The sequence below is a fragment of the Bombyx mandarina genome, chromosome 20 (assembly GCF_030267445.1).
Source record: "Bombyx mandarina strain Sakado chromosome 20, ASM3026744v2".
Lineage (NCBI taxonomy): Eukaryota > Metazoa > Arthropoda > Insecta > Lepidoptera > Bombycidae > Bombyx > Bombyx mandarina.
The window spans coordinates 3085732-3110546 of NC_143226.1; the positions used below are offsets into that span (position 1 = coordinate 3085732).

The window sequence follows — 24815 nt, forward strand, 5'->3', positions numbered from 1 at the left end:
CGTAGACACGACAACTGTCAATACCGGCGCCTATCTTGAGACATGCGTTCTAAGTTTCAGTTTTATAGTACAACGGCTGTCCCACCCTTCAAACGCATTAATGCTTCACGGCAGAAACAAGCACGGTAGTGGTATCTACCCGTGCGGACTTAGAAGACATACTAGCGCTAGTAAAGTATCAAATTTACAACAAAAATCAGTTTAAAATGAAACAAAAAAGAAAATATAAAATATTTATTTTAAACGCATCGCTTGCATCTATTCATAGATTTTAGTCTTTAACTTGCTAATGTTTTCAAGCACTACACAGCCTTCCGATTTTCGACACAAACATCAAACCTTCTTTTTTATTAACACTAATGCCAATGGCCCATGTGTGTGGCACATTGTCAGTGTCGAACAAAAGGGTTCTTCTCTCGATATTTAATAAGAAATAATATAATTGTACTGTAGGAGATGGTCATTAGTTTGGTAGCAATACGAAGCGCAGTATTACTTCCGAGAGGTGGCAACACGACCGTAATGTCGTCGGAGTTCGGCTAACTTCGTGCTACAACAGAGCCTAGCCAATGGAGGTTCGCATAGACGCGACCATAGATTATACACTGGACGCGACTCACTTACCAACCAGCCTTCTTGAAGAGCGATGCTTCCATCCTAAGAACTGTCATTCGTTTCGTTTGCTAACATCAAGAGAAGACTGCTAAATTGTTAAGATAGTAAACGTGTTTTCGCTGTTTCGCTGTTTCTCTATGCTCGATCACCCTAGCTATTCGCTTATATGATGTCTGACGATGTTATCAATAATGCGGTCACTCCTATGATATATGTATATGATATTTAAAAGATCTTAATACTAATTATTCAGAATACAAAGTCTCGTCTCATTTTGTATCTTTAGTCTGATTTAAAGCTTAACGGAGACCTAGAGGTAGACCCAAGACAAGGTGGAAGGACGTAGTGCTGAAGGACAAAAGGGAAAGCAATGTTGCTGACGAGGATGTTGAAGACAGAGCGAAGTGGAGGAGTAGAATAGGGAAAGCTGGCCCCACCACCATGTGGGATAAATAACTAGGAAGAGAGAGAGAGAGAGAGGTCTAATTTAAAGCTTGGGCTTGTATGTTTTTCCTCAACTTGTTCAGTTCGTCCCACATTTCGTTGGGTAGATCTTCGCCTACCTCCTCTTTGAAGTACTTCTCGATGGCGTCAGCCTGCAAAGAGAAACAGAATATCAAAAAAGAAGAAGAGAAGAGAATTTCAAAATAAGTCCGTTTGAAATTGCAAATTAATCTTTTGAAGTGAGATTTTTATGGAGATATCATGAGCGACCTCTTTAAAGGCAACCGTGGTATTAATTTATTATTAACTTGAAAATTGTAAACACACTGTATTGCATATTTCAATTTGGAAGTCAAACGAGTTGGTGCTGGTGTTGAGTCACCAGAGCCCACAACATTATAACATGGGTATGGTATAGTGACGTCCAGCTTGAGTCATGAGGTCGGAGTATCGACTGTATTGAACTGCTAGAACGGGAGACTGCTTCGCGCTTGGACAAAAGGATCCTTGTTGTGGCGAAGAATCGTTATCGGAAACTCACCTCCTGCAGCCAAAAGTCTTTAGGTATGCTGAACAGCTTGTTCATGTCGACAGCGCTTAGGTTTTCCGTATTCAGAGCACCGGCTCTCGGTATGTACCCCAGTGGAGTCTCGGCGTGGCAGGGCTCCCCGTCGCAGCGACGCAAGATCCAGTCTAAGACCCGAGAGTTCTCGCCGAAACCGGGCCAGAGGAACTTACCCTGCGGGAATACGGAATTGCAACTTTTATTGTCTTTGTCAACTTAACATTATGGTTAGCGTGCACGGTTACGTGTCGTCCACCCATTTTGCGGCGTCATGCGGCATTCTGCTTTGAATTACATTCAAGAATAAGATGTAATGGGGTTTACGGGTCCATAGACACTTCGAGGTAAACTTGCTGCCCTTCACGTGCACCAGACGAGTAATGATGTCTATTCCACCTTTAGACCCGAACGCGAGACTGTTTCGCGGAAATAGTCGGATCGTACCGAGCTGTGTAGACTTCTAACGCTCCCTGCTACCAGTACCGGGGGCAGGAATTGCTGTGTTAAGTAGCAAACTTAAAACGGTGTAGCGGTTGCTATGTACTTCTGAATCTCGTTAACAAAATTTTAAAGATAAGCTTGCATTTTATATACAACTTCCGAACAAGAACATTCGGACCGTCGGTCTACCGAGCAATATCACCGAGCAATATCTTTGCCATTGCCTCCAAAATGAGTTACATTACGATTAGAAGTTGAAATTTCAATGAAATGACAATAGTAGTTCGAGATGTCTCTGTCTTCTGATGAAAAGCCAAATACACTATCGTAACATGAGATCGCGTCCGGATTTTAATGTCGTTAAAACAATTTACCTGTTCATCTTTACGGAACCAGTTGACATGGAAGATCTTGGGCATCTTGCGTCCCGGCTGCGGCATCGACAGCCAGTGCTTCAGGTAGTCGCCGAAGTTGTAGCCGAAGAACGGACGCATCGCAAACGGATCGTGCATCACCATTTTACCCTGCCGTTGGAAACCGCACAATTAGTACTGTCGTGTCGGTACAAGTAAGGCCATCTGTCGTCAGATAGCAGAAACAGATACTAAAGCGTAACGCCATCTATTGTCGAATATTGAAAACGGATATCGAAATTTCAAGTGCTCTCGGAGAAAATGTTTGTGGACCGAATGGTAAGCAGTCGACGTCGCCCTAAATGCGTCAATACGGATCCTCCCAATCCATTTACGGCGCTTTTAGGTACCTCAAGCACCAGTCACCGTCCTCGCCAAACCCATCGACAAAGGGCTCGACGAGTAAATTAACCCACAGACACAGTTTCCGATCCGGTGGTAGATTCTGCGAAGCACTTCTCTTACTAGGGCCAGTGCTAGCAACACTCCAGTTTGAGCCCCGTGAGCTCACACGTCAAGGAGAAGCTGAAATAGCCAATATAATGAATGTAAAATATTCCTTACGCTGTGTTCGGCGGCGGCCGTGGCCTCGGACCTCATGGAAGCTCCCATGAATACGCCGTGCTGCCAGTCCCGCGACTCGACTACGAGCGGTACGCCGGCCGGCCGTCTGCCGCCCAGCAGGATGGCGGATATCGGCACACCCTCCGAGCTCTCCCACTCACCGTCTATCATGGGACACTGCTCTGCCGGGGTGCAGAATCTAAAATTGTGTTATAAGTCGTTGAATTATTCATAATCATATATAATTTAAATAAAATTCGCTCGTTATCATTGGGTAACATTAAGAGTACATACATCTTTTTGAAATCAACCAAAAAAAATTTCCGATGTTGTCGAAATTTAATTTAAAACTGACAACACCGAAACCATAGATAAGATAGTAGGTATTTATTTTCTGTGACAGACGTATCAAGATGAATGAGGGGTTAAGAAACAATATAACATGAAATTAAACAAATCTCACCTGGAATTTGGATGTGCAGCCGGAGTTTTCTTGCTGGGGTCCCAGGGTTGACCCTTCCAGTCGACGAGGCGCTCCGGAGCTGGTCCCATGCCTTCCCACCACACCCCACCATCAGGTGTTTCCGCCACGTTAGTGAACACGGTGTTTTTGAATACCGTCGCCATTGCTATCGGATTCGTAGCGGCTGACGTACCTAGAAATATAAGTTTTCTAATAACAGGACTCAAAACAAAAATGTTCATTGAAGAAAACATTAATACTAATTATGAAGAATATCTTATTATTTCTCGTCTCTAATAGATAAAATATATTGAGCGTAATCCCCGAATTATATAAATGAAGCGATGATGGTCGAATTTCTTTTAGCACGTATATTTGTTTCTAAACAACAACCATTCAACAAAAAATTGTTTATTTACTGATTTTAGGCAGACCGTAATGTAATCCTTAGGTAGGTACATGCCAGATAAGAAAACTTCAAACATTAAAATTTCAAATAATTACCTGGTGCAATTCCAAAGAACCCGTTTTCAGAGTTGATGGCCCGCAGTACGCCGTCCTTGTCGAACTTCATCCAGGCTATGTCGTCCCCCACGCACTCTACTTTGTACCCGGGCAGTGTTGGCGTCATCATTGCGAGATTCGTCTTCCCGCAAGCTGAAGGAAAAGCGGCAGCGATGTAGCGCTTTTTACCTTGAGGGTTGGTTATGCCGACGATCTGAAAAATATTACGCGAAATATGTAGTTTTATGTCAGTCATAATAATAAAAAAATAGCAATTTTTACAAATCCCATTAAATACTAAGAGATAAAGTCACATTAAATTTATAAAAATACAACAAAGGGTATTTTTAAAATTTAAACATTCTTAAATCAACATACAAGCATATGTTCAGCCAGCCATCCTTCGCGACGGGCGATCACTGATCCCAGACGTAGAGCGAAGCACTTCTTGCCCAACAAACTGTTGCCGCCATATCCACTGCCTGAAAAAAAATTAAATAAAAGGGCGCGAAAGGCAATAGCGGATTAAGTGTCAAACTGTCAAAATAATTTAAACAGCATCTGATTTTTATTAGTTTTTGTGTGCATAATAATATGTACGTGTGCAGACTATTTCGTAATTCACCTGGTGTTAAGTTGGTAGGTACCGGGTTGCCAAACGTGAACTCGCATACACACTACGAGCTTTCAAGTTGAAGAATCGATTGCATTACATAAATTTCACAACTAAAACGTGACTTTCATCCGGGAAGTCAGTTTCTAGAGCATGATACGACTTGTTCAAGGGAGGGACTAAAGTTTACTTCTATATACTATATACTATACTTCTTCTATATATATACAAGAATGTTGTTTGTTTGTTAAAAAGCACCCACAATTATATAAATCGTGTGGCGAGTACTGTCAATTTAATACAAGATACCCTACTAAACTAATGTTACCAAGTATAAATACTCGTTACTACCATACAAACTGTTATCCTATGACTATCAGAATATTTAATAAGATACCAAACAGCATAAGAGATCTTCCACTAACTCAATTTAAAAGAAAATTATATTTATGGCTAATAGACAAGGCTTATTATAGTGTGCAAGAATTTTTAAATGATAAGTGTTGTACATAATAAAATATTAGAATAAGAAGTGATAGAATGTAAAAATTAGATAGATTTAGTAAATTTTGTGTTATAATTAATATAAAAATAAATTAAATTTTCGCATGCCTAAACAGGCGAAATATATGAAGCTATGTCCTATAATATATCTTGTAAACTATATTTCTGGCGAATAAAGATTTTCTTTCTTTCTTTCTTTCTAAAAATAAATTTCTTTGGCTGTTGCTAAATTGCTATCTGTGTATGATATTTACATTGCGACTTATGGATTAAATTTATAAATTTTTGAATCAGAAGAAAAAGTAGAATTACGTACAGAATTTAGAAATATGTATTGGGTTTTCTGAATCATACATACCTACTAGATATATTTTGTCAAAGTAGGCACTTGATTTCCTTTCGCAACGAAAATAAAATTTTGTAAAGAATTGTTGAAATAACTTAAATTGCCTTAGTATAAAACTGAAATCGATTTGGATTCCTAAAAAGTCTAGTTTTAAAGGTAGACGACATTTTTAACATACCGTAGCTTACTATCTCGTTGTTAGCCGGCTTGTGGAGTACGACGATGTTCTGAGGGTCGCAGGGCCAGCCCGGAGTGCCACCGGATCCGACTGCGTGAAGACAATGAACAAACTGCTCGTCTTGACGTAGAATGTCTAGAACCTTCGCTCCTGTTTAAAAAAAAATCATGTTAATAATCTATATTTATGCTCTATACTGATATATAAATCTATAGTAGTTTTTACGGATGCTCCGTTATAACTACTGAACCATGCATCCGATTGACTTGAAACTTGGTATCCATGTAGAAAATACATGTACTTAATGGATATGCTAATATTTATATGAGTGTTGGACTCCCTAATAATAATGACAATAGATTCTACTAATAATGTTAATTTTAAATGCGCAGCGAAGCGGGCGAGTACGGCTAGTAATTTATACATTGCATGAAGCAACATTGGAAAATGTCAAGAATAAATAAAGGACTTTGATTGTTTCATTCGTTAATTATACTAACAAAATTAAGGCTTAACTTAATCACGCAATGTTTGCTTCCGTAGTTAAAAATAAAAAATGCGAATACGCCTATTAAACTAAAGTTAAACTAAGCTTTGGAGTAAATATAAACAAGAAAATATGATAATAGAATGTGGAACGTTCTTGTTGAGTAACAATTAGTAAATGAATACATTAAACAACATGACGATGTAAAGTTACTTGCAAGCCATTAGTCATAAAAATAATATTTGAAATGGACTATCAACGTATCGACAAGGAAATAAAATGAAGGCTATAAATGTACTGTGTGTTTACAACATGTTGCCTAAAATTATCAGTTGTTGTTTAGCCATTTCACTAAAAGTAAATGAGGAAGTTAGAAAAAAATATTCTTACCAATTCTAGTCATGACTCGCATAGAAAAAACCACGTAAGGCGAATCCGTGATTTCTACACCAATCTTCGAGAGAGGAGATCCCACAGGGCCCATCGAGAACGGTATCACGTACATTGTGCGACCTGAGGGGAAAAAAATATAAATTGACAAACTTCTTTTTATTTATTATTACGTTAAATAGGTTTTTTAAGTATAAAATTTTTCTAGTCAAAAGCGTTGAAACTAGAATCACTAAGATAGTATTATCTTCATTATTCGTTACATCGAGACCATTTCACACTTCACAGGTTGACATTTTCATAAAACCCAAAACGAAGCCAATAGCATAGTTGTCATACATAATGATCATTTTTGTTTTATTTTTTGGCATGGATACGGTTGCACGCCCGTGTGTCTTTTGATTTAACAACTAGCGACCCGCCCTCGCTTCGCATCGGAAACATTAAAACACACATGAAACCAAAAAAAAAAAAATTTTTTTTTAGAAAAAGTAGCCTCTGTGCATCAGGGACAATGTCGGCTTCTAATGGAAAAAGAATTTTTCAAATCGGTCCAGTAGTTTCGGAGCCTATTCGAAACAAACAAACAAACAAATCTTTCCTCTTTATAATTTTAGTATAGATTCTAATCAATGTTTCCCATAGTATTACTTTGCTGGCACGGATGGTTACATCATGATAATCGCCTTATCATTGCCGCCGCTGACTACTCCCCGAATCCTGATCGCGCAGGAGCCAGTCACCGTCGACGCCCTAGACATGTCTTTACGGATCCATTAGACTCAATAACTATTGTATTAGACGAATTCAGCTCTAACACTAGGAGAAGGCTTAGGATAAGAATAAAAATAAACGAAATCCCTCATACCTCTCATGCAACCAGGGAATCTGTCGGACACGGCCTTCTCGTAGTCCGGAGGGGAGATGTAGTTCCCCAGGGCGGACTTCTGGCCGGCGCGAGCCGAGGGGACCACGTCGCTCTCCCGATCGGAGCATATAAACGTGCGGGATTCAACCCGGGCAACGTCTGCCGGGTCTGTCCGGGCCAACCAACTAAAGACAAGAAGTTCATAAAGAAATTAGGAGGAATCCTTTGAATTATAGGACACGTCTGAGACAAACTCGTTGTGTGAAAGCGTCGATTGGTTGGTCTTTTGGATACCAGAGCAGCGGTTTATCTTATCTTCTAGCTTGCTAACATCTGCCCTAATAAGAGCATTGCTGCGCTGAATCTACCACCGGATTGGACCGGATCGGAATCTCAACCCACCGATAAGATGCGGCGAGAAGCTTAGTGGGCTATGTCTATGGGTCACGACGAGACACTGTGGCCGGTGTCACATAGCGGATTGGGAGGATCGGAAATGACATTACCGGAAGCCTGTATATTAGATCATAATCATTAGATTAATGACGTCACCCGTCGAGTCTTGAGATTGTTAATTGTAATTTTCTATTGCCTTTCTACAAGCATACGACCTGCGACACAAACAGTCACCATCGCTCATTGATCTCAGCAATGCCATTGTTTGATTACTCCTGAATTAATTCGCTCACCAGTTATCGTATTTGGGCAGTCGTTTGAGGGTGGTCTGCTGCTGCATCAGCTGTAGCAGGGCCCTCGCCTCTGTCTTGGAGCCGTCGCACATGTCGGCGTTAAGCCAGGATTTACACACATAACTTCTTTTACAATGAAAATACAATACAATTCTATAAAACTTTAACATTACTTGTTTACAACAAAAAGCCACGCCTGAGTTATTCAGTGGTTTTTACACAATTAGCCATTTTGTGTTGGTTATAGCAACTACAACTTCTTTTATACAAACAAATGTAATTACTGCGAAACAATTCACAAAACATAGCTTAATATTCAAAATACATATTTTAGTGATTTTACATGACTCACATTTAATTTACTTTACATGAATTACTTTTAAGTAATATTAACTAACATTGTTATTATCCAGCCTAATAATAGATGGCGCCAACAACATAATTGCATAACAATTACAATACTGAATTAAATTATTAGTAGTGTTAATTATAATATAAATTATTATTAATATTTGTGCTTTATTCATATTTAATCATTTATACAGTCATTTGGGTTTTTAAACAATAATATAAACATTAAACATATTCTGAACATTTTCACATCAAAACAGTGTCTGCTAATTATTAAATATGGTAGAATAACAGTTTTGTTGCTAATAATAAATAAATATTAACATATAATAAACTAATCTATATATTATTATGTTAATTATTGCCAACAGTGGCGTTTGCGCCCATACGGCCATACTGATTCCAGCGCGTCCCTTGCGCTGTTTTAGCATTTCACATAACAGTAAACAAGGCATATCCCCTACTGGGATCTGCCCAACACACAAGGCACCATTCACCCTTACGAGATCTAGCTAACACACAAGAGGATTACCCAACGGGATTTACCAAACACACAAAGCATCACCCATACGAGTCTAGTTAACTCGCAAGCCATCACCCTTACAGGATCTAGCCAACTTACCAGGCATCACCCTTACGGGATCTAGCCAACACACTCGGCATCACCCATTCGGGATCTAGCCAACTCACAAGGCATCACCCACTTGGGATCTAGCCAACCCACAAGGCATCACCCTCTCGGGATCTAGCCAACCCAAAAGGCATCACCCATTCGGGATCTAGCCAACTCATAAGGCATCACCCATTCGGGATCTAGCCAACTCATAAGGCATCACCCATTCGGGATCTAGCCAACTCATAAGGCATCACCCATACGGGATCTAGCCAACTCATAAGGCATCACCCATACGGGATCTAGCCAACTCATAAGGCATCACCCATACGGGATCTAGCCAACAAGACCAGGTTTAAGGATTCGCATGGTGGCCCGCCAGCGTTTTAGGAAGGATAATTGGATAGGAAAATAAAAGTAGATACCATAACAAATTATAAATCATTTTACAGCAGAACAAATCTCTCTGCCCATACGGTCAATTTGTCAGTTATCAGAATCCTCTGACATTAAGAGGATAGATTTACCTATATCAAACCGTTACCATTACTAAACCTTTACCTTTACCAAAACACATTAGATGACAGAGACCGCTCGTCCATCCATTTTTTACCAGCTGATTCAATTTCCCCTAATTCATCATTCAGCGGACCATTTTCAATTTGCTTTATTTTAATGACTGGTAGGGAACATCATCCTTCTAATGCCTCTGCATTTTTGTTTTATTGTTGTGCTGCAGCTTTTAATCAACTGTAATTCTTAAAGCTGCCTGTCAGATCTTATTAATTGATATTTTACAAACATGTGACATTTATGACCCATCAATAAGTTCAGCATGCCTGTTGACCATGCTCGCTCTCTTTGCAATAATGTGGTACTGAATTTCATATTGTTCACAAGTTTTTGAAACTCCTGAATTATCTTTTATCTTGGTGAATTTTTAAAAGTGACAGGTTTCCAAAAATGGAACTAAGATTTTAAAAACAGAAATCACATAGAGATCTGTGCCATCCTTTTTCTTGACTAATAATAAAGCAGCACCCCCACTAGAAACCTAGGGTGCAGAGTTAATCACTCATCCAAAAATAAATAATTATGAAAGGAAAAGTAAATAATATGGAGCTGCTGAACAGGGATGAGCTGTCTCTTATTATGGCATATTATTAAAAGTTTATTTTTATTTTTATTGTAATATGCTTGAACTCCTCACAATAAACAGGAGACATACAGTATGTACAGCGTTGTACTATCCTATCCAAATTAATTATTTCAAATCCAACTTTTATCTGCCTGATCACCATCTATGAGACATGATTTGCAAAAGTTACATGATGATTGAATAATGACTCCAAACTTGAGCGTTCACTGTATAAAAACTTATAAAAATAGATATGTTCTCCTCAAAGAGTGCAACACTGAGAAGTTATTTTTAAAAGATTAAAACCTATTAGGATGTCAGCAAGACTGTCAGTATTACCATATGAAATTCTATAATAGTTCTAGTATTTTTCTCCATTAAAAGTCACAATGCTTTGTTTTGAAATCAGTTGACCCCTTATGCTCAAAAACTTTACATGAAGTTGTTTAGCTTACTAAATTAGATCTGCAATGATTTAAGTCTTAATTGTGGTGATACGTTTGTCATCTTGACGGCGGTAACAAGTTTTCTCGAAATTACGCAAGTGACGCAGTAACCACATTTAAAACCTTAGTGTTACTAAAAGTGCCACGAAAACTGAAGGAATCATTATGTGATTGTGATAAAACTGAGTTATGTTTAGACATTATATTTAGAGTACATTTTCAATTTGACGCTTTCGGAACGTTTTTAGAATCGATATTATTTAGGAAGCGAAATACATACCACAGCGTATTTCTCAATAACTTGGATCGAATAAATTTAAGATAAATACCTGAAATCAGTATTTTTACCATCTCAGCGTCAGTAGCTTTTCCAAAACATCCACGGTCTAGAACTCATTTTAAATATCCACAACTTTACTGAATGCATGGATCAGTTCGTCCCTCACTTGCTCCAATGCGGTTCAATACAAAGACCAGATATCGGCTTATGTCTTGCTTGCTCTTTTGAACTCGATGTTCATGCGATGAAACAATTAGCTTCATGATAGTTTCGTCCACATTTCCGCATCGGTCTTGATGTCACGCCCTCATCGGAGTTGAACGGCGGCAAATAAAAGTTATAATGCCACTACAAGGGTACAGCATTTGCAGCTATCATCACTTTTCGCCTTTTTAATACAGGTTGAGAGACCCATCACTTGTTCAACAGTGGGCTACTTCATTCGGAGGCTTACGATTAATTTTGGGGCTGCGATCCCACTTCTGATGTCGGCGTTAAGCCAGGATTTACACACATAACTTCTTTTACAATGAAAATACAATACAATTCTATAAAACTTTAACATTACTTGTTTACAACAAAAAGCCACGCCTGAGTTATTCAGTGGTTTTTACACAATTAGCCATTTTGTGTTGGTTATAGCAACTACAACTTCTTTTATACAAACAAATGTAATTACTGCGAAACAATTCACAAAACATAGCTTAATATTCAAAATACATATTTTAGTGATTTTACATGACTCACATTTAATTTACTTTACATGAATTACTTTTAAGTAATATTAACTAACATTGTTATTATCCAGCCTAAGCCTAATAATAGATGGCGCCAACAACATAATTGCATAACAATTACAATACTGAATTAAATTATTAGTAGTGTTAATTATAATATAAATTATTATTAATATTTGTGCTTTATTCATATTTAATCATTTATACAGTCATTTGGGTTTTTAAACAATAATATAAACATTAAACATATTCTGAACATTTTCACATCAAAACAGTGTCTGCTAATTATTAAATATGGTAGAATAACAGTTTTGTTGCTAATAATAAATAAATATTAACATATAATAAACTAATCTATATATTATTATGTTAATTATTGCCAACAGTGGCGTTTGCGCCCATACACACGTGCACGTGCTCCGGCTGGCACAGAGCAGCGCTGCGCTCCACGAACGCGCGGACCTGACGCAATATTCAATCTAATTGCACGCTATTTCTATTACATTCAATTGAAGTTCAGCTGGTTGGAATTGGATAAGGTTTCGTTCCAATTGGGTCACGATTTTTTGAACAAGTTAAATTAAATACTTACGCTCCAATCAGTGCTAACTAACTTTTTTATAGGTTCGACATGTGAATTGGTTACTGGAGACTAAATTCAGTCACTTCGGGATGTGAGTTCCAAGTCTCAGTTCTATCGTGTAACGGCTACCAGTCTCTCAAACCAAAAAGCATTACTGCTTCACGGCAGCAATAGTGTGGTAGTACTTGCCCGTGCGAGCTTGTGAGCCCTTTAGGATTAACAAGTCGCCCTACCATCAGTAAAAAGTTACTAAATGCGGCAGTATGTGAATAGAGACAGAGCTAATTAGGCTTTACAGCTTATATTTACGCAAAAGAGTATTCTTACCTTTGGAGTGAGAGTGGCCAGCTGTGGGGAAGGCCTCGTCGACCCTCGCAGAGCAGTTTGGTGGGCGGTGCGGCTGCATCCGATCGCCACTTGAGCACATCTGTGTGACAATAATCAAGTTCATATGTTAACCAAGTAATATGTATTCTTTCGCATTGATATTCAATAAAATTAAGAAGTAATCGCGAGTGCCTCTCGCGGGATCTTCTCAGTGGGTCGCGATTCCGATCCGGTAGTAGATTCAGTGAAGCACTGCTCTTATTAAGGCCAATGTTCGCCATTCTCTCAGGTTGAGCCCTTGAGCTCACCTATCTATCGGTCCGCGCGAAGTTGGAATAGCCCCTTAGGCTACCAATGATAAGATGGGGAAAAAGAATGAGGCAATGACGTGCCAGTAAACTCTCTTCACTCTTTTATTGACACTTCTGTCTAATCTCTATACATAAAAAAGAAACGCTGTTCGTTAGTCTTGCTAAAACTCGAGAACGGCTGAATCGATTTGGCAAATTTTGGTCTTGAATTATTTGTGGAAGTCCAGAGAAGGTTTAAAATGTAGATAAATATGATAATGCTCGGAATTAAATAAAAATAACAATTTTGTTTTTCCTTTGATGTGTCCCCCCTCGGACCGATTCCTTTTGTTTGTTTTAAGTTTATTTTATACAAAAGTTTAGGTCTTTTATTTATCGATTGAGGCACTACGAAGTCTGCCGGGTCAGTTAGTTCGTAATAAATTAGAAGGAGTTTCGAATAATATCATCAATCTAAATCAGATCGATAATTACGATAAAGTTAATGTCGCGGCTACTATAACTAAATATAATTAAAATAATTAAACGACGGCAATAATTTAGTAATCATAAAAAAACGCAGGTTTGAACCGTGAAAGGAGCTTTGGTTATATCGATGACTCGCGAAAAAAATTCTAGTTTAATAAAGAGAAGAAAAAAATATATAAACAAGGAAAATATTAAATTATATTTCTAAATAATAATAATAATAATAATAATAATGTTTTTATTTCAAGTAACCATGACTCATATAAATTGTTAATAAGACTTAATGTTAGTAGTTATATTTACATCACAATGAATTACTGTGGTAACATCCCATGGGAGATGGCACGTAATAATATATACAATAGACGTCAGAGATCCCTTAAATATAAACGACCCTTCTAACTTGTGTGAAACTACATAAATTCTACGTATGAGTACAATGGAATCTTTCGATTATCATCATCAAATCTTACCATAAAAGTGGAAAAATTATATAGGTATCGTTTGCAATCATTTGATATGGACCGGACCGCTGGTCTTATGAACCCAGAAGTCAACAAAACTCTCGGATGCTATTAGTAAATGTATCGTTTATGAACATAAAAGATTTGTCATAACGAATACAAAGTGCATATTAACAAATTTGTGTTTTTTAAATTAGGTAAGTAGGTACTTGTCATTAAATCTTACAAGCACGAAATTGAATACGAAATATTACGAGAGTGGTTGGTGCATATGTTAAATATAATAAAAATATAGAAGTTATTTTGAATTGTTTGATTAAGAAGATGCTTTAGACAATATTAATTACTAGATTATGCTTGTGTCTTTTTTTTTTAATAAATTTATTTCAATTTGTTTTAAAAACTTACTGTGCCGTCTTCCTCACGTAGTCTTCAGGGATGGCCTTAAAATGCAGCATTTTAATTGTAATACAAGTAAATAATTTATGAAAGAAAATAAATTAAAATTTCAAAGTTCGCCTCTCAAAAAGCTAAACTTTATCAAAATTACTGAAGCTAAAAAAGAATATTGGCCACCTATAATACGCTATGGTGTTTAACCTATATAACCCATTTAATAACAAACTTTCAATAATACAATTAATGTGGGAATTTTAATCGCGCGTCCGTATTTATAGGCGACGAACGAACGAATGTCGAACTCGGATTGGTCGACATCGCGGGTGTGGCGGTCACGCAAAAACTTAAATATACACATCACTGACAATTAAAATTACTGTAGTCCTGTGTCTTTGCTTGATGTTTGCGTTACGTTTTGAAACTTGTAAAGTTGTTTTTCTCCGACTTTTTCGCAGAAAATCCACCCGCTACGGCCCGGACAGGTAGGTGAGCTCTCGGGGCTCAAACCGGAGGTGTTGCTAACACCCTGACCCTAGCAAGAGCCGTGCTTCGCAGAATCTACCACCGGATCGGAAACGCGACCCACTGAGAAAATCCGGCGAGAAAGACAGTGGGCTATGTCTATGGGTTAATTTACTCGCCGAGCCCTTCGTCGTAAGCGACGGGTTCGACGAGGATGGTGACCGGTGCTTGAGGTACCTAAAAAAGCACCCTTAATGGATCGGGAGGATCCGCAATGACGTGCTTAGGGCGATGTCGACTGTTTACCATTCGGTCTACAGGATCGGGTATGTAATTTCCGGCGGCCACGACAAGAGGGTTTTGGTGTCGTGCTGCCTTCTCAAAGTGGCGCAGTGATGCCGACTGTTTATACTTACTGATTGAGTCAAGCTCCAGGTCATAATGGAGACCCACTTTCCTTAGGAACCATGGTGATTGGATGGATGATGGAGATGGATTAAATGACTTGAAGGCTTTCAAGTTAGTGCGGGCCGCGTGAGCGAACACTACACTTGCATAGGTCATGACGGGGCGTATGCAAGTTTTGTAGAGTGTCACCTTATTACGAAGGGATAATTTACTTCGCTTGCAAATCATGGGATAGTATGAAGGTGTCGCGTACCGTTTTAATGTGGGGTCGGAATGTCACTTGGAGGCCCACGGTATGGGCTGACCAAAGTGATGGGGTCAAGAGCAGTGCTTCGCAGAATCTACCACCATGACTGTTTGGAACTGCAGGATGATTTGAACAATTTAATTTATTGTCAAATTAACTTATTCATAGTTAATACTAACAAACTTTACCAGTATAACATTCTCGCGTGGAAGATCTACTATCTTGTATGACTATTATATTAATGGTCAGACTTTGGAATGCACTGTTCGTAATTTGGGTATTTATTAGGAATCGAAATTGATTTTTGATGTTCATATTAATGAAATCGTAAATAAGGGTTATCGAATGGTAGGCTTAATAGAATTGGTAAAGACTTTAAAAGATGGTTTACAACGAAGATTCTCCTGTGTGACAGTTTTGTACGGTCTATATTGGAATATGGCTCCGTCGTCTAGAATCCCAAATTTAATATATATTTATATTGACCTTCCAACTGTCCACGATTCGAAGGAAATATGGTTCCAATTTTTTTCCCGTAGATCTTGTATATGATATTAAGTTCTCCAATACTAACATATTTTGTTTATCTCTTGTAGCATATATAAGTACATAAAAATGATATTTTGGAATAATTTTAAGGTGAATTTTTAAAGTGAGTTACTTATATGTAAATAAATAAATAAATAACTACGACACCCACAAGAATAGACGGTGCGGTGCCATTCTAGAGGGACACGACACAATCTAAGTGTCTTTAAATTGAACCACAAAAACACATTACTGTATGATAGATAGGATAATTTCTCTGTTCTTTTTGTATTTTGTATCGAATGTTCCCTGGGGAACGGTCTGAGGAATTGTTCGAGATGATCCCTCCCTTTTCACCATAGCGGTACATCCATACCACCCAGACCTGCTGTGTTCACCTACAGTGCGTTTCCAGAGACATCTTTTTCGTCACGTACCATCCGGCTCTGGTTTTTTTTTTCCTACCTATGCTGATGCCTTGAGAGGCTATTTCAGCTTCGCCCTAACGTGTGTAGATGAGCTCACGGGGCTCAAACCGGAGTGTTGCTAACACTGACCTTAGCAAGAGCAGTGCTTCGCAGAATCTACCACCAGATCGGAAACGCGACCCACTGAGAAGATCCGGTGAGAAATTCAGTGGGCTATGTCTATGGGTTAATTCGCTCGCCGAGTCCTTCGTCGCAAGCGACGGGTTCGGCGAGGACGGTGACCGTTGCTTGTGGTGCCTAAAAGCACCGTTAATGGATCGGGAGGATCCGTAATGACGTGCTTTAGGCGACGTCGACTGTTTACCATACGGTCTACAGGATCGGGTAGCGGCTCTGGAATGAGCTCCCCTTTACATTGCTTTTGCGAGCGCTATGACCTGTCCTTCTTCAAACGAGGTTTGCGAAGAGCTCTCTTTAAGCAGCGGGTAGTGAGTTATTTCTGTCCCTGGCATTGCTTAAGTCCATGAGCGACTCGTTCGCGATTTCATCCGCGTCACGGTACAGTCCCACCCACATCGCAACGATCGTGAAACGTTTACTCGCTATGTAGTTTTATAACAAGCTTTGCGACACGGAAATTTTAGCTGGCAAATGAATACTTTTTGTTATATAAATGATGTACTATACTCGTATACTATCTATACTTAATATTATAAATTTGTATATTATGTATTTGTTTGTATTGAATTGGCTCCGAAACTACTGAACCGATTTAAATAATTCTTTCACTTTTGGAAAGCTACGCTATCCCCGAGTGACATAGGCTATAATTAATATATTTAAAAAAAAAATTGGGGATCCTTATTGAAAATCCAATGTGTAAAAAAATTACCTAAATTTTTTTACATCGCGTGCGCTACTTTCCAAGGGAAGCCAGGGCGGGCCGCTAGTAATAAATAAATCGAAATAAAATAAAATAAATAAGCCTTTTATTCCGTTAAAATTATATTGAATGTTAAATCACGTGCTTGAGTATTATTATCTTCCTTTGAAATATTATAGATTAAAAGAAAATAATAATCTATTCGGTTATACGTATCTAATAGAAAAAGTTAAATAATAAATGATATCATAATTTGGTAAATGATTATTATTTTTCGGATATTCATGTTATTATTTTAATTTTTATATGCATGGACCCCTCTCAGGCAAAGGTTTCCTCCAAAGATTTCCATTTGTCTCTATCTCAGGCGACTTAAATCCTTTGCGGTCCTAATGTTGACTTTTCTAATGTCTGTTTCAAATGTTCTAATGTTGTTGCCCTGTGGACCGTCTTATGTAGTTACTTCAGATGTCCATCTCTTATCTTTGAGTTGTGCTACATGGTCGGCCCACATGAATTTCAATATTTGAGCATATTTGAGCGCGTCTACTGTTTTAGTTGCTTCTTATCTTTGTTTGACGAATTCTGTGTGTTTTTCTTATTTATTTATTACAAGGAGAACCAACAGCCAACTCAACATAATATAATAATATTACAAATCTATACTAATATATAAATCTATAGTGGTTTTGAACGGATGTTCCGTTATAACTACTGAACCGTGCATCCGATTGACTTGAAATTTGGTATCCATGTAGAAAATACATGTACTTAATGGATAGGCTAATATTTATATGAGTGTTGGACTCCCTACACCAGTGGCGGTGGTGTTAATGATGTGAATCTTTGTGGGGGTGAGAAATAATAATGTTGATTTTAAATGCCCAGCGAAGCGGACGGGTACAGCTAGTGATTAAATAAAATTGCCGAATTTCAACAGGCATTACTGGAAAAGTAGCAAACAAGAATTAGAATTTCAATTTCGGACCAGTGATACGAATGAGATTTGGGGTAGTTTTTAATGTATAACTCCTAATTTAACAATCTTTACGAATATACTTAGTCTGGCCATAAATACTGTTACAATTAAAAATAAACAAAATATTACATTTGAATTTGGAATCTGTCATTTTTATATGATTGCTCATTTTGGCGCTAATACATTATACAATATTTTGCGATATTAAAATATTGTAAGTGGGTGTGATAAAGAGAACCGAATCGCTGTGATTGCATTACACAAAGTAGGTATGGAGCCAAATGCAATTTTTAAAACTCCATACGCTTGGTATTAGTAAAATGTTTGTGTAACGGGCTATTAATATGTCCTCTGTTTGTGACAGAAAAAGATTTGGCCGTCCACGTAGTGTTCGTACGAAAAAGGTGGTCAAAGCAGTAAGGGAAAGAATTCGAAGAAATCCTGTCCGAAAGCAAACGATTTTATCTGAGGAGATGAAGATAGCACCTGGAACCATGTCGCGTATTTTAAAAGATGACTTAGGATTTGCAGCCTATAAGAGACGTACTGGTCAATTCTTAACTGATAATTTAAAAGAGAATAGGGTGGTTAAATCGAAACAACTACTGAAGCGGTACGCAAAAGGAGGTCATAGAAAATTTTTGTTTACGGATGAGAATTTTTTTACAATTGAGCAACATTTTAACAAACAAAATGACCGTATTTATGCTCAAAGCTCTAAGGAAGCTTCCCAATTAGTCGACAGAGTGCAACGTGGGCACAATCCGACTTCAGTGATAGTTTGGTGGGATATTAGCTATGAAGGAGTGACTGAGCCATACTTTTGTGAAAAAGGTATCAAAACATCGGCACAAGTGTATCAAGATACCATTCTTGAGAAGGTAGTGAAGCCCTTTAACAACACCATGTTCAATAATCAAGAATGGTCCTTCCAGCAAGACTCGGCGCCGGGTCATAAAGGTCTACGCAGTCTTGGTTGGAAACGAACGTTTCGGACTTCATCAGAGCTGAAGACTGGCCGTCGTCTAGTCCCGATCTTAATCCGCTGGATTATGATTTATGGTCAGTTTTAGAGAGTACGGCTTGCTCTAAACGCCATGATAATTTGGAGTCCCTAAAACAATCCGTACGATTAGCAGTGGAAAATTTTCCTATGGAAAGAGTGCGTGCTTCTATTGATAACTGGCCTCAACGTTTAAAGGACTGTATTGCAGCCAATGGAGACCACTTCGAATAAGCTTTTTATACTTTAAATTGTTTTATATTTATGTATTAAACTAACACACTGTAAAAGTAATAAAATAAACTCTCGACTGAAACGGCTATACTGAATCTCAAGCATACCGTCCAGTACTACACAGACAGAAGCACTCCTGTATACGCCTGTTTTTTAGACATATCCAAAGCGTTTGATCTGGTGGCGTATGATAGGTTGTGGCATAAGTTGTCGAATGATACAGACTTGCCTTATGAGTTTGTTTCTCTCTTGAAATACTGGTATGGTAATCAGAGCAACTTTGTGAAGTGGTCGGGGTCGCAGTCGGATATGTATAGGCTGGATTGTGGGGTAAGACAGGATGGCTTGTCATCGCCAAGCCTTTTTAACCTATATATTGACCGCCTGATTCGTGGGCTCAGCAATTCCAATGTCGGATGTTCCATTGATGGTGTGTTTGTTAATAATATCAGTTATGCAGACGACATGGTGTTGCTGAGCCCATCGATCAGGGCTCTCAGAAAGCTGATTAGGATATGCGAGCGTTATGCGGAGGAACATAGGCTCAGATATAATGCCGTTAAAAGCGAACTGATGGTATTTAAATCAGGCAGAAAAACTTACGAAACTGTCCCATCAGTCATACTCAACGGTAGTGTCCTTAAACAAGTATCGCAATTCAAGTATCTGGGTCACTGGGTCACTGAGACGCTTGCAGACGATGTAGACATGGACAGGGAGCGCAGTGCTTTGTCAATCAGGGGTAATATGCTGGCCCGTAGGTTCGCGCGGTGTACTGCAGAGGTGAAAGCTACTCTTTTCGGAGCATACTGCCAGTCTTTCTACACGTGCAGCCTATGGATTAAGTATACCAAGAAATCCTACAGCACCCTGCGTGTCCAGTATAATAACGCTTTCAGAGCGCTGATGTGGTTGCCGCATCACTGCGGTGCGTCGGGGATGTTTGCGGATTCGCGAATAGATAGCTTCGCAGCAATCATTCGTAAGCGAATTGCTTCCCTGATTCGCCGCGTGCGGGTCAGTCGCAACCGCTACCTACGGCTGTTCGCCTCACGGATGGATCTAGACTGTCCAATAATGCAACACTGGACACGTGTGCATGTTGAGCACTCTGGATCCAAACCAGCCTTTAGGTTAAGGTAGTTTACATGTTGATTTTGAGTTTTTGTTATTATTATTATTATTATTTGATTTTTTGTTTTTATTTTTATTAATATTGCTTTTGTTTTAGTCCGAGATTGTAGTTATTATTTTTATTTAATTCTAGTATAAATTAAATGTTAATGCAGTGTAATGAAGTGTAATATGAATGCAAAATCTGAAGTAAATGAAATAAATAAATAAATAAATAAATTTATTTGCAATAGATTTTTTTTGTCCTTTATCTCAGTATTTATGGCAAGACTTGGTATAGTTATAGGACCACGTGCCTGTTGTCATGACAAATTTACTGTTCTTATAATTACGGTAGCATTAAGGTTATGAGAATTACACCTCTTGTGAGTCCGCACGGGTAGGTACCACCACCCTGGCTATTTCTGTCGTGAAGCAGTAATGCGTTTCGGTTTGGAGGGTGGGGCAGCCGTTGTACTGTAAGAATGAGTCGGTCCGGAGTCCATACAAGTTAACAACGTAAGCGCCACCACCCACCTTGAGACGTGAGTTCTAAGGTTTCAGGTTTTACAGTACATCATCATTGTTACATCGATTTGATTTATCTGACCGCGACGGGGCAACGCAAAGCCACCATCGTCCGACACATGTCTTGTCGGATCCCCCGGATTCACTTTTGGAGCTTTTAAGCCCCTCAAGCTCCGGTCACCGTCCTCATCCAACTCGTCGATTACGACGAAGAGTTCGACGAGCACGGCTAACCCACAGACACAGCCCATTGAGTTTCTCGCCAGATCTTCTCAGTGGGTCTTGATTCCCATCTGCTGGTAGATTATGCAAAGCACTAGTGTTAGCAAATTCTCTAAGGTTGAGTCCGCGAGCTCACCTACCCGTCCAGGCGTAACCGGAATAGTCTCTTAGACTACCAGAGAATAGGTAGGAAAAAAATATCGATTCATGTTTTATCGCCACGTCAAATGTATTCACACACTAATCAAACTCGGTCCGGTTGCGAGTTGATAATGAAACAGCTGCGATTCCTAAGTGTAGGTACTTGTGTTATTCCTTTTCCTGCACCAGGCTTTTTAGGCGCTTAAGTTGCTGCAACCTCATCTAATCGATTTCCCAGTTAGGTATGTAGGCTAGGCTCGTTCGCTATTAAAAATGTAAAAAAAAGCACTCCTTAAAAAAATCACACTTTATTTTATTTTACTTTTATTGCTTACATGTGTGGACGAGCTCACAGCCCACCTGGTGTTAAGTGGTTACTGGAGCCCATAAACATCTACGACGTAAATGCGCCACCCACCTTGAGATTTATGTTCTAAAGTCTCAGTATAGTTACAATGGCTGTCCCACCCTTCAAACCGAAACGCATTACTGCTTCACGGCTGAAATAGGCAGGGTGGTGGTACCTACCCGTGCGGACTCACAAGAGGTCCTACCACCAGTAAAATAGGCAGGGTGGTGGTGACTTTGATTTATATGAATTTTTGTCTTTTACGCGATCCTAAAACGGGACGCATTCTGGAGGCAAGAGGATCAGAGCCGCGGAGTGTGCCTTAAAAGAGGACTATTTTCCACCGGTGAACTAAAATATACTGTTAATAATGATTAATGACTTCGTGTTCCTAAGCCATTACCTATTCGATGGTGATCAAACTTGGTAAAGTTATTTGGTCTCCAGAGAAGGCTTCGGTCATGGTAGCGTCAGCATACGATAGGCGCACAAGAATAGATTCAATAAGCCGGACGTTTTCCAGAAAATTAGCGGCACTACAGCGCAGACTATACAGATTTTGTATACCTATTTGTATATCTATGTACATGCGTCATTTATGTGTAATAATACATATTTGTGTCAAAAACAAAGAACATTAAGTTTGTATAAATATAAGATACGAAAGTACGCGAACCTTTGCACTGAGACGAATGTGAATAGATGAGTTGCCTACAGAACAAGGAAATTAATAAAGACATAATATATTATGTATTAGACTAGATAAAAGTAGATGAAAACAATACTGTTATATTTCTTTTAACTTTGTAATGGGGAGAGTAGTGCTTGCAGTGCCGGATTAAGCAAGCGCGGGACCCGTAGCAAATTATTTCAAAGAGCCCTTGATCTATGGGTTCTTAAGTATAAAGTGGTAAAAAACAAATCAATAGTCTATACGTTTATTTTCCATCTATAGGTTACAATTTTGTGGGTATTTAGTAAATTACTATAGGCGCTGTTAGGCTCTGACAAGTACAAAAATCCAGAGATCAGATTTTCTGGCTATATATAGAATAATTTTGATAAGAAACTAACAATTGAAAACTTATGATACTACACAAATGATTTTTTTCAATTTAATGCAAAGTATATTATTTTTTTAGGAAAAGCTAATGTTATATTTTATCAATGGTGTACTTTAAATAATGTTTAATAACGTTTATACAAACTGCTTTTTCTTAATAATTCACTCAAAAAATTAAGCTCGGGCAGAGATGAGTGGGTTTAAATATGCGGGGCCCCCGTTCGCGCGGGGCCCGTAGCAACTGCTACTCTTGCTACATGGTTAATCCGGCACTGTGCTTGAGCTATTCCATTGAATATGCTTGATTAATTGAATAAAATATACTGCTTTTTATACTGAATTGCGTGTTTGATTTGTTAGCTGATATCCTGAAATAGGCAGGTATGGGTTATACCGCTACGCCTCCTTTTTGACAATAATCAAGTTCTAAAAAAAAACTAAAGAATTAAAGGTAATTAAAGGTTGAAACGCTTCGAACCGCCAGATCTGTATGCGCCTCACTAGAGGACAATCCTCGCAAAACATTGGGCACCTAACGAATGCTTCTGCGTGTACACCATCAGGGCAACCAAGACCACTCTGACAAAAGCGCCCGACTAGGAGGAGTTAATGATGGACAACAAATTCAAACACTCAATTATGATTCACAGAAAATTAAAAAAAACCTAAGTCTTCTAATTAAGAGGATGAAGGTCTAACGCTAATGGGTGCTAATGATAGACAACAATGGAAGATGTTAGAGGATGCTAATGCCAATAGGCACACTGAACTGTTTGACAATAGTCGTAAAAGTTCAGGATAAAGCGCTCATTGATTGATTGAAGTCTTCTGTATCTATTTACATGTCATTTTGTCATTTACAATATCACCACTCGGTTATTTAAGTTAGTTGCCATGGATATTAATTAAATGACTGGCTAGCAGCGTTCATGGTTCATGATTTTTTTTCGGTTTGAGTATCTGCAACTAGCCTCAAGGGACTATTCCGGGTTGATCTTTTCAGATATGAGCTCACGAGGTTCAGCCTAAGAGAATTTGCTAACACTAGCTCTCTGCAAGAGCAGTGCTTCGTTGAATCTACTGCCGGATTGGGATCGCGACCCACTGAGAATATCCTGCGAGAAACTCTGTCCAAACTTATAGGCTGTACGCGACCCAACCGCGTTTACTAGGACGCCTCTATCCGATGATTTGCAAGCGAAGTAAATTGTCCCTTCGTAATAAGGTGACTCTCTACAAAACTTGTATGTGCCCGGTCATAACCTATGTAAGTGCAGTGTTCGCTCACGCGGCCCGCACTAGTTTAAAGCCCTTCAAGTCATTCAATCCCGTTTTTGCAGGATAGTCACAGATAGCATAACCACGGACAACCCCGGAGATCGTGGACGAACGTGGTTCTCCACAATGATCTGGAATTGGACTCCATCAGTAAGTATAGTAAACAGTACACAGTCGGCATCAGAGTGCCATTTCGAAAAAGCGGCGCGACACGAAAACCCTCTTGTCGTGGTCGCCGGTAACTTTTTATTTTATCTTATTTTTATTGCTTAGATGGATGAACAAGCTCACGGCCCGCCTGGTGTTAAGTGGTAACCGGAGCCCGTAGACACGTCATCCACATCAATGCTGCATTTTGAGACATAAGTCCTAAGTCTCAGTTTTACAGTACAACGGCTGCCCTACCATCAAAACCGAAACGCATTAATGCTTCACGGCAGATATAGGCAGGGTGGTGGTACCTGTAAACTGCACAACGTCTTCTCGTCCAAAATACCTCAGTGCCTTAAGACAAAGGTGTACAACCAATGTGTGTTACCAGTGATGACTTACGGCTCGGAGACGTGGTGCTTCACTAGGGATCTTTTTAGAAGGCTCAAAGTCGCGCAGCGAGCTATGGAGAGGGCTATGCTTGGCATTTCTCTACGTGATCGAATCCGAAATGAGGAGATCCGTAGAAGAACGAAGGTTGCTGACATAGCCCGTAGAATTAGTGAACTGAAGTGGCAATGGGCCGGCCACATAGCAC

At 38.9% G+C, this 24815-nt stretch overlaps 2 protein-coding genes and 1 long non-coding RNA gene across 3 annotated transcripts in view; 1 reads left to right on the forward strand and 2 right to left on the reverse strand.

The window, feature by feature from the left end:
• The window catches only part of LOC149500618 (waprin-like protein), a 337771-nt gene that overhangs the window by 158417 nt on the left and 154539 nt on the right, over positions 1-24815 (forward strand). The gene's annotated exons all lie outside the window — the stretch shown is intronic.
• LOC149500626 (phosphoenolpyruvate carboxykinase [GTP]-like) lies at positions 220-14275 on the reverse strand. Its single transcript, XM_089735915.1, has 14 exons — positions 14211-14275; positions 12560-12659; positions 12040-12111; positions 8085-8158; positions 7396-7580; positions 6528-6650; positions 5651-5800; positions 4388-4491; positions 4010-4223; positions 3506-3698; positions 3043-3241; positions 2440-2589; positions 1601-1798; positions 220-1211 (listed from the first exon to the last, which is right to left on the reverse strand). Exons 1-14 carry the CDS (start codon positions 14258-14260, stop codon positions 1098-1100), a joined length of 1926 nt encoding a protein of 641 aa, XP_089592041.1. The 5' UTR covers positions 14261-14275; the 3' UTR covers positions 220-1097.
• On the reverse strand, positions 9675-11187 carry LOC149500627 (uncharacterized). The gene is made up of 3 exons (XR_016324795.1): positions 11051-11187; positions 10913-10961; positions 9675-9798 (listed from the first exon to the last, which is right to left on the reverse strand). It is a non-coding gene; the product is annotated as an uncharacterized LOC149500627 (long non-coding RNA).

Coding starts and splice junctions, on each gene's coding strand:
- LOC149500626 (XM_089735915.1), bottom strand. CDS start 14,260: ATGCTGCATTTTAAGGCCATCCCTGAAGACTACGTGAGGAAGACGGCA. Junction 12,660..14,210: donor TACGTGAGGAAGACGGCACA/GTAAGTTTTTAA, acceptor ATTGTCACACAG/ATGTGCTCAAGTGGCGATCG. Junction 7,581..8,084: donor CTGCCCAAATACGATAACTG/GTGAGCGAATTA, acceptor TCTTGTCTTTAG/TTGGTTGGCCCGGACAGACC.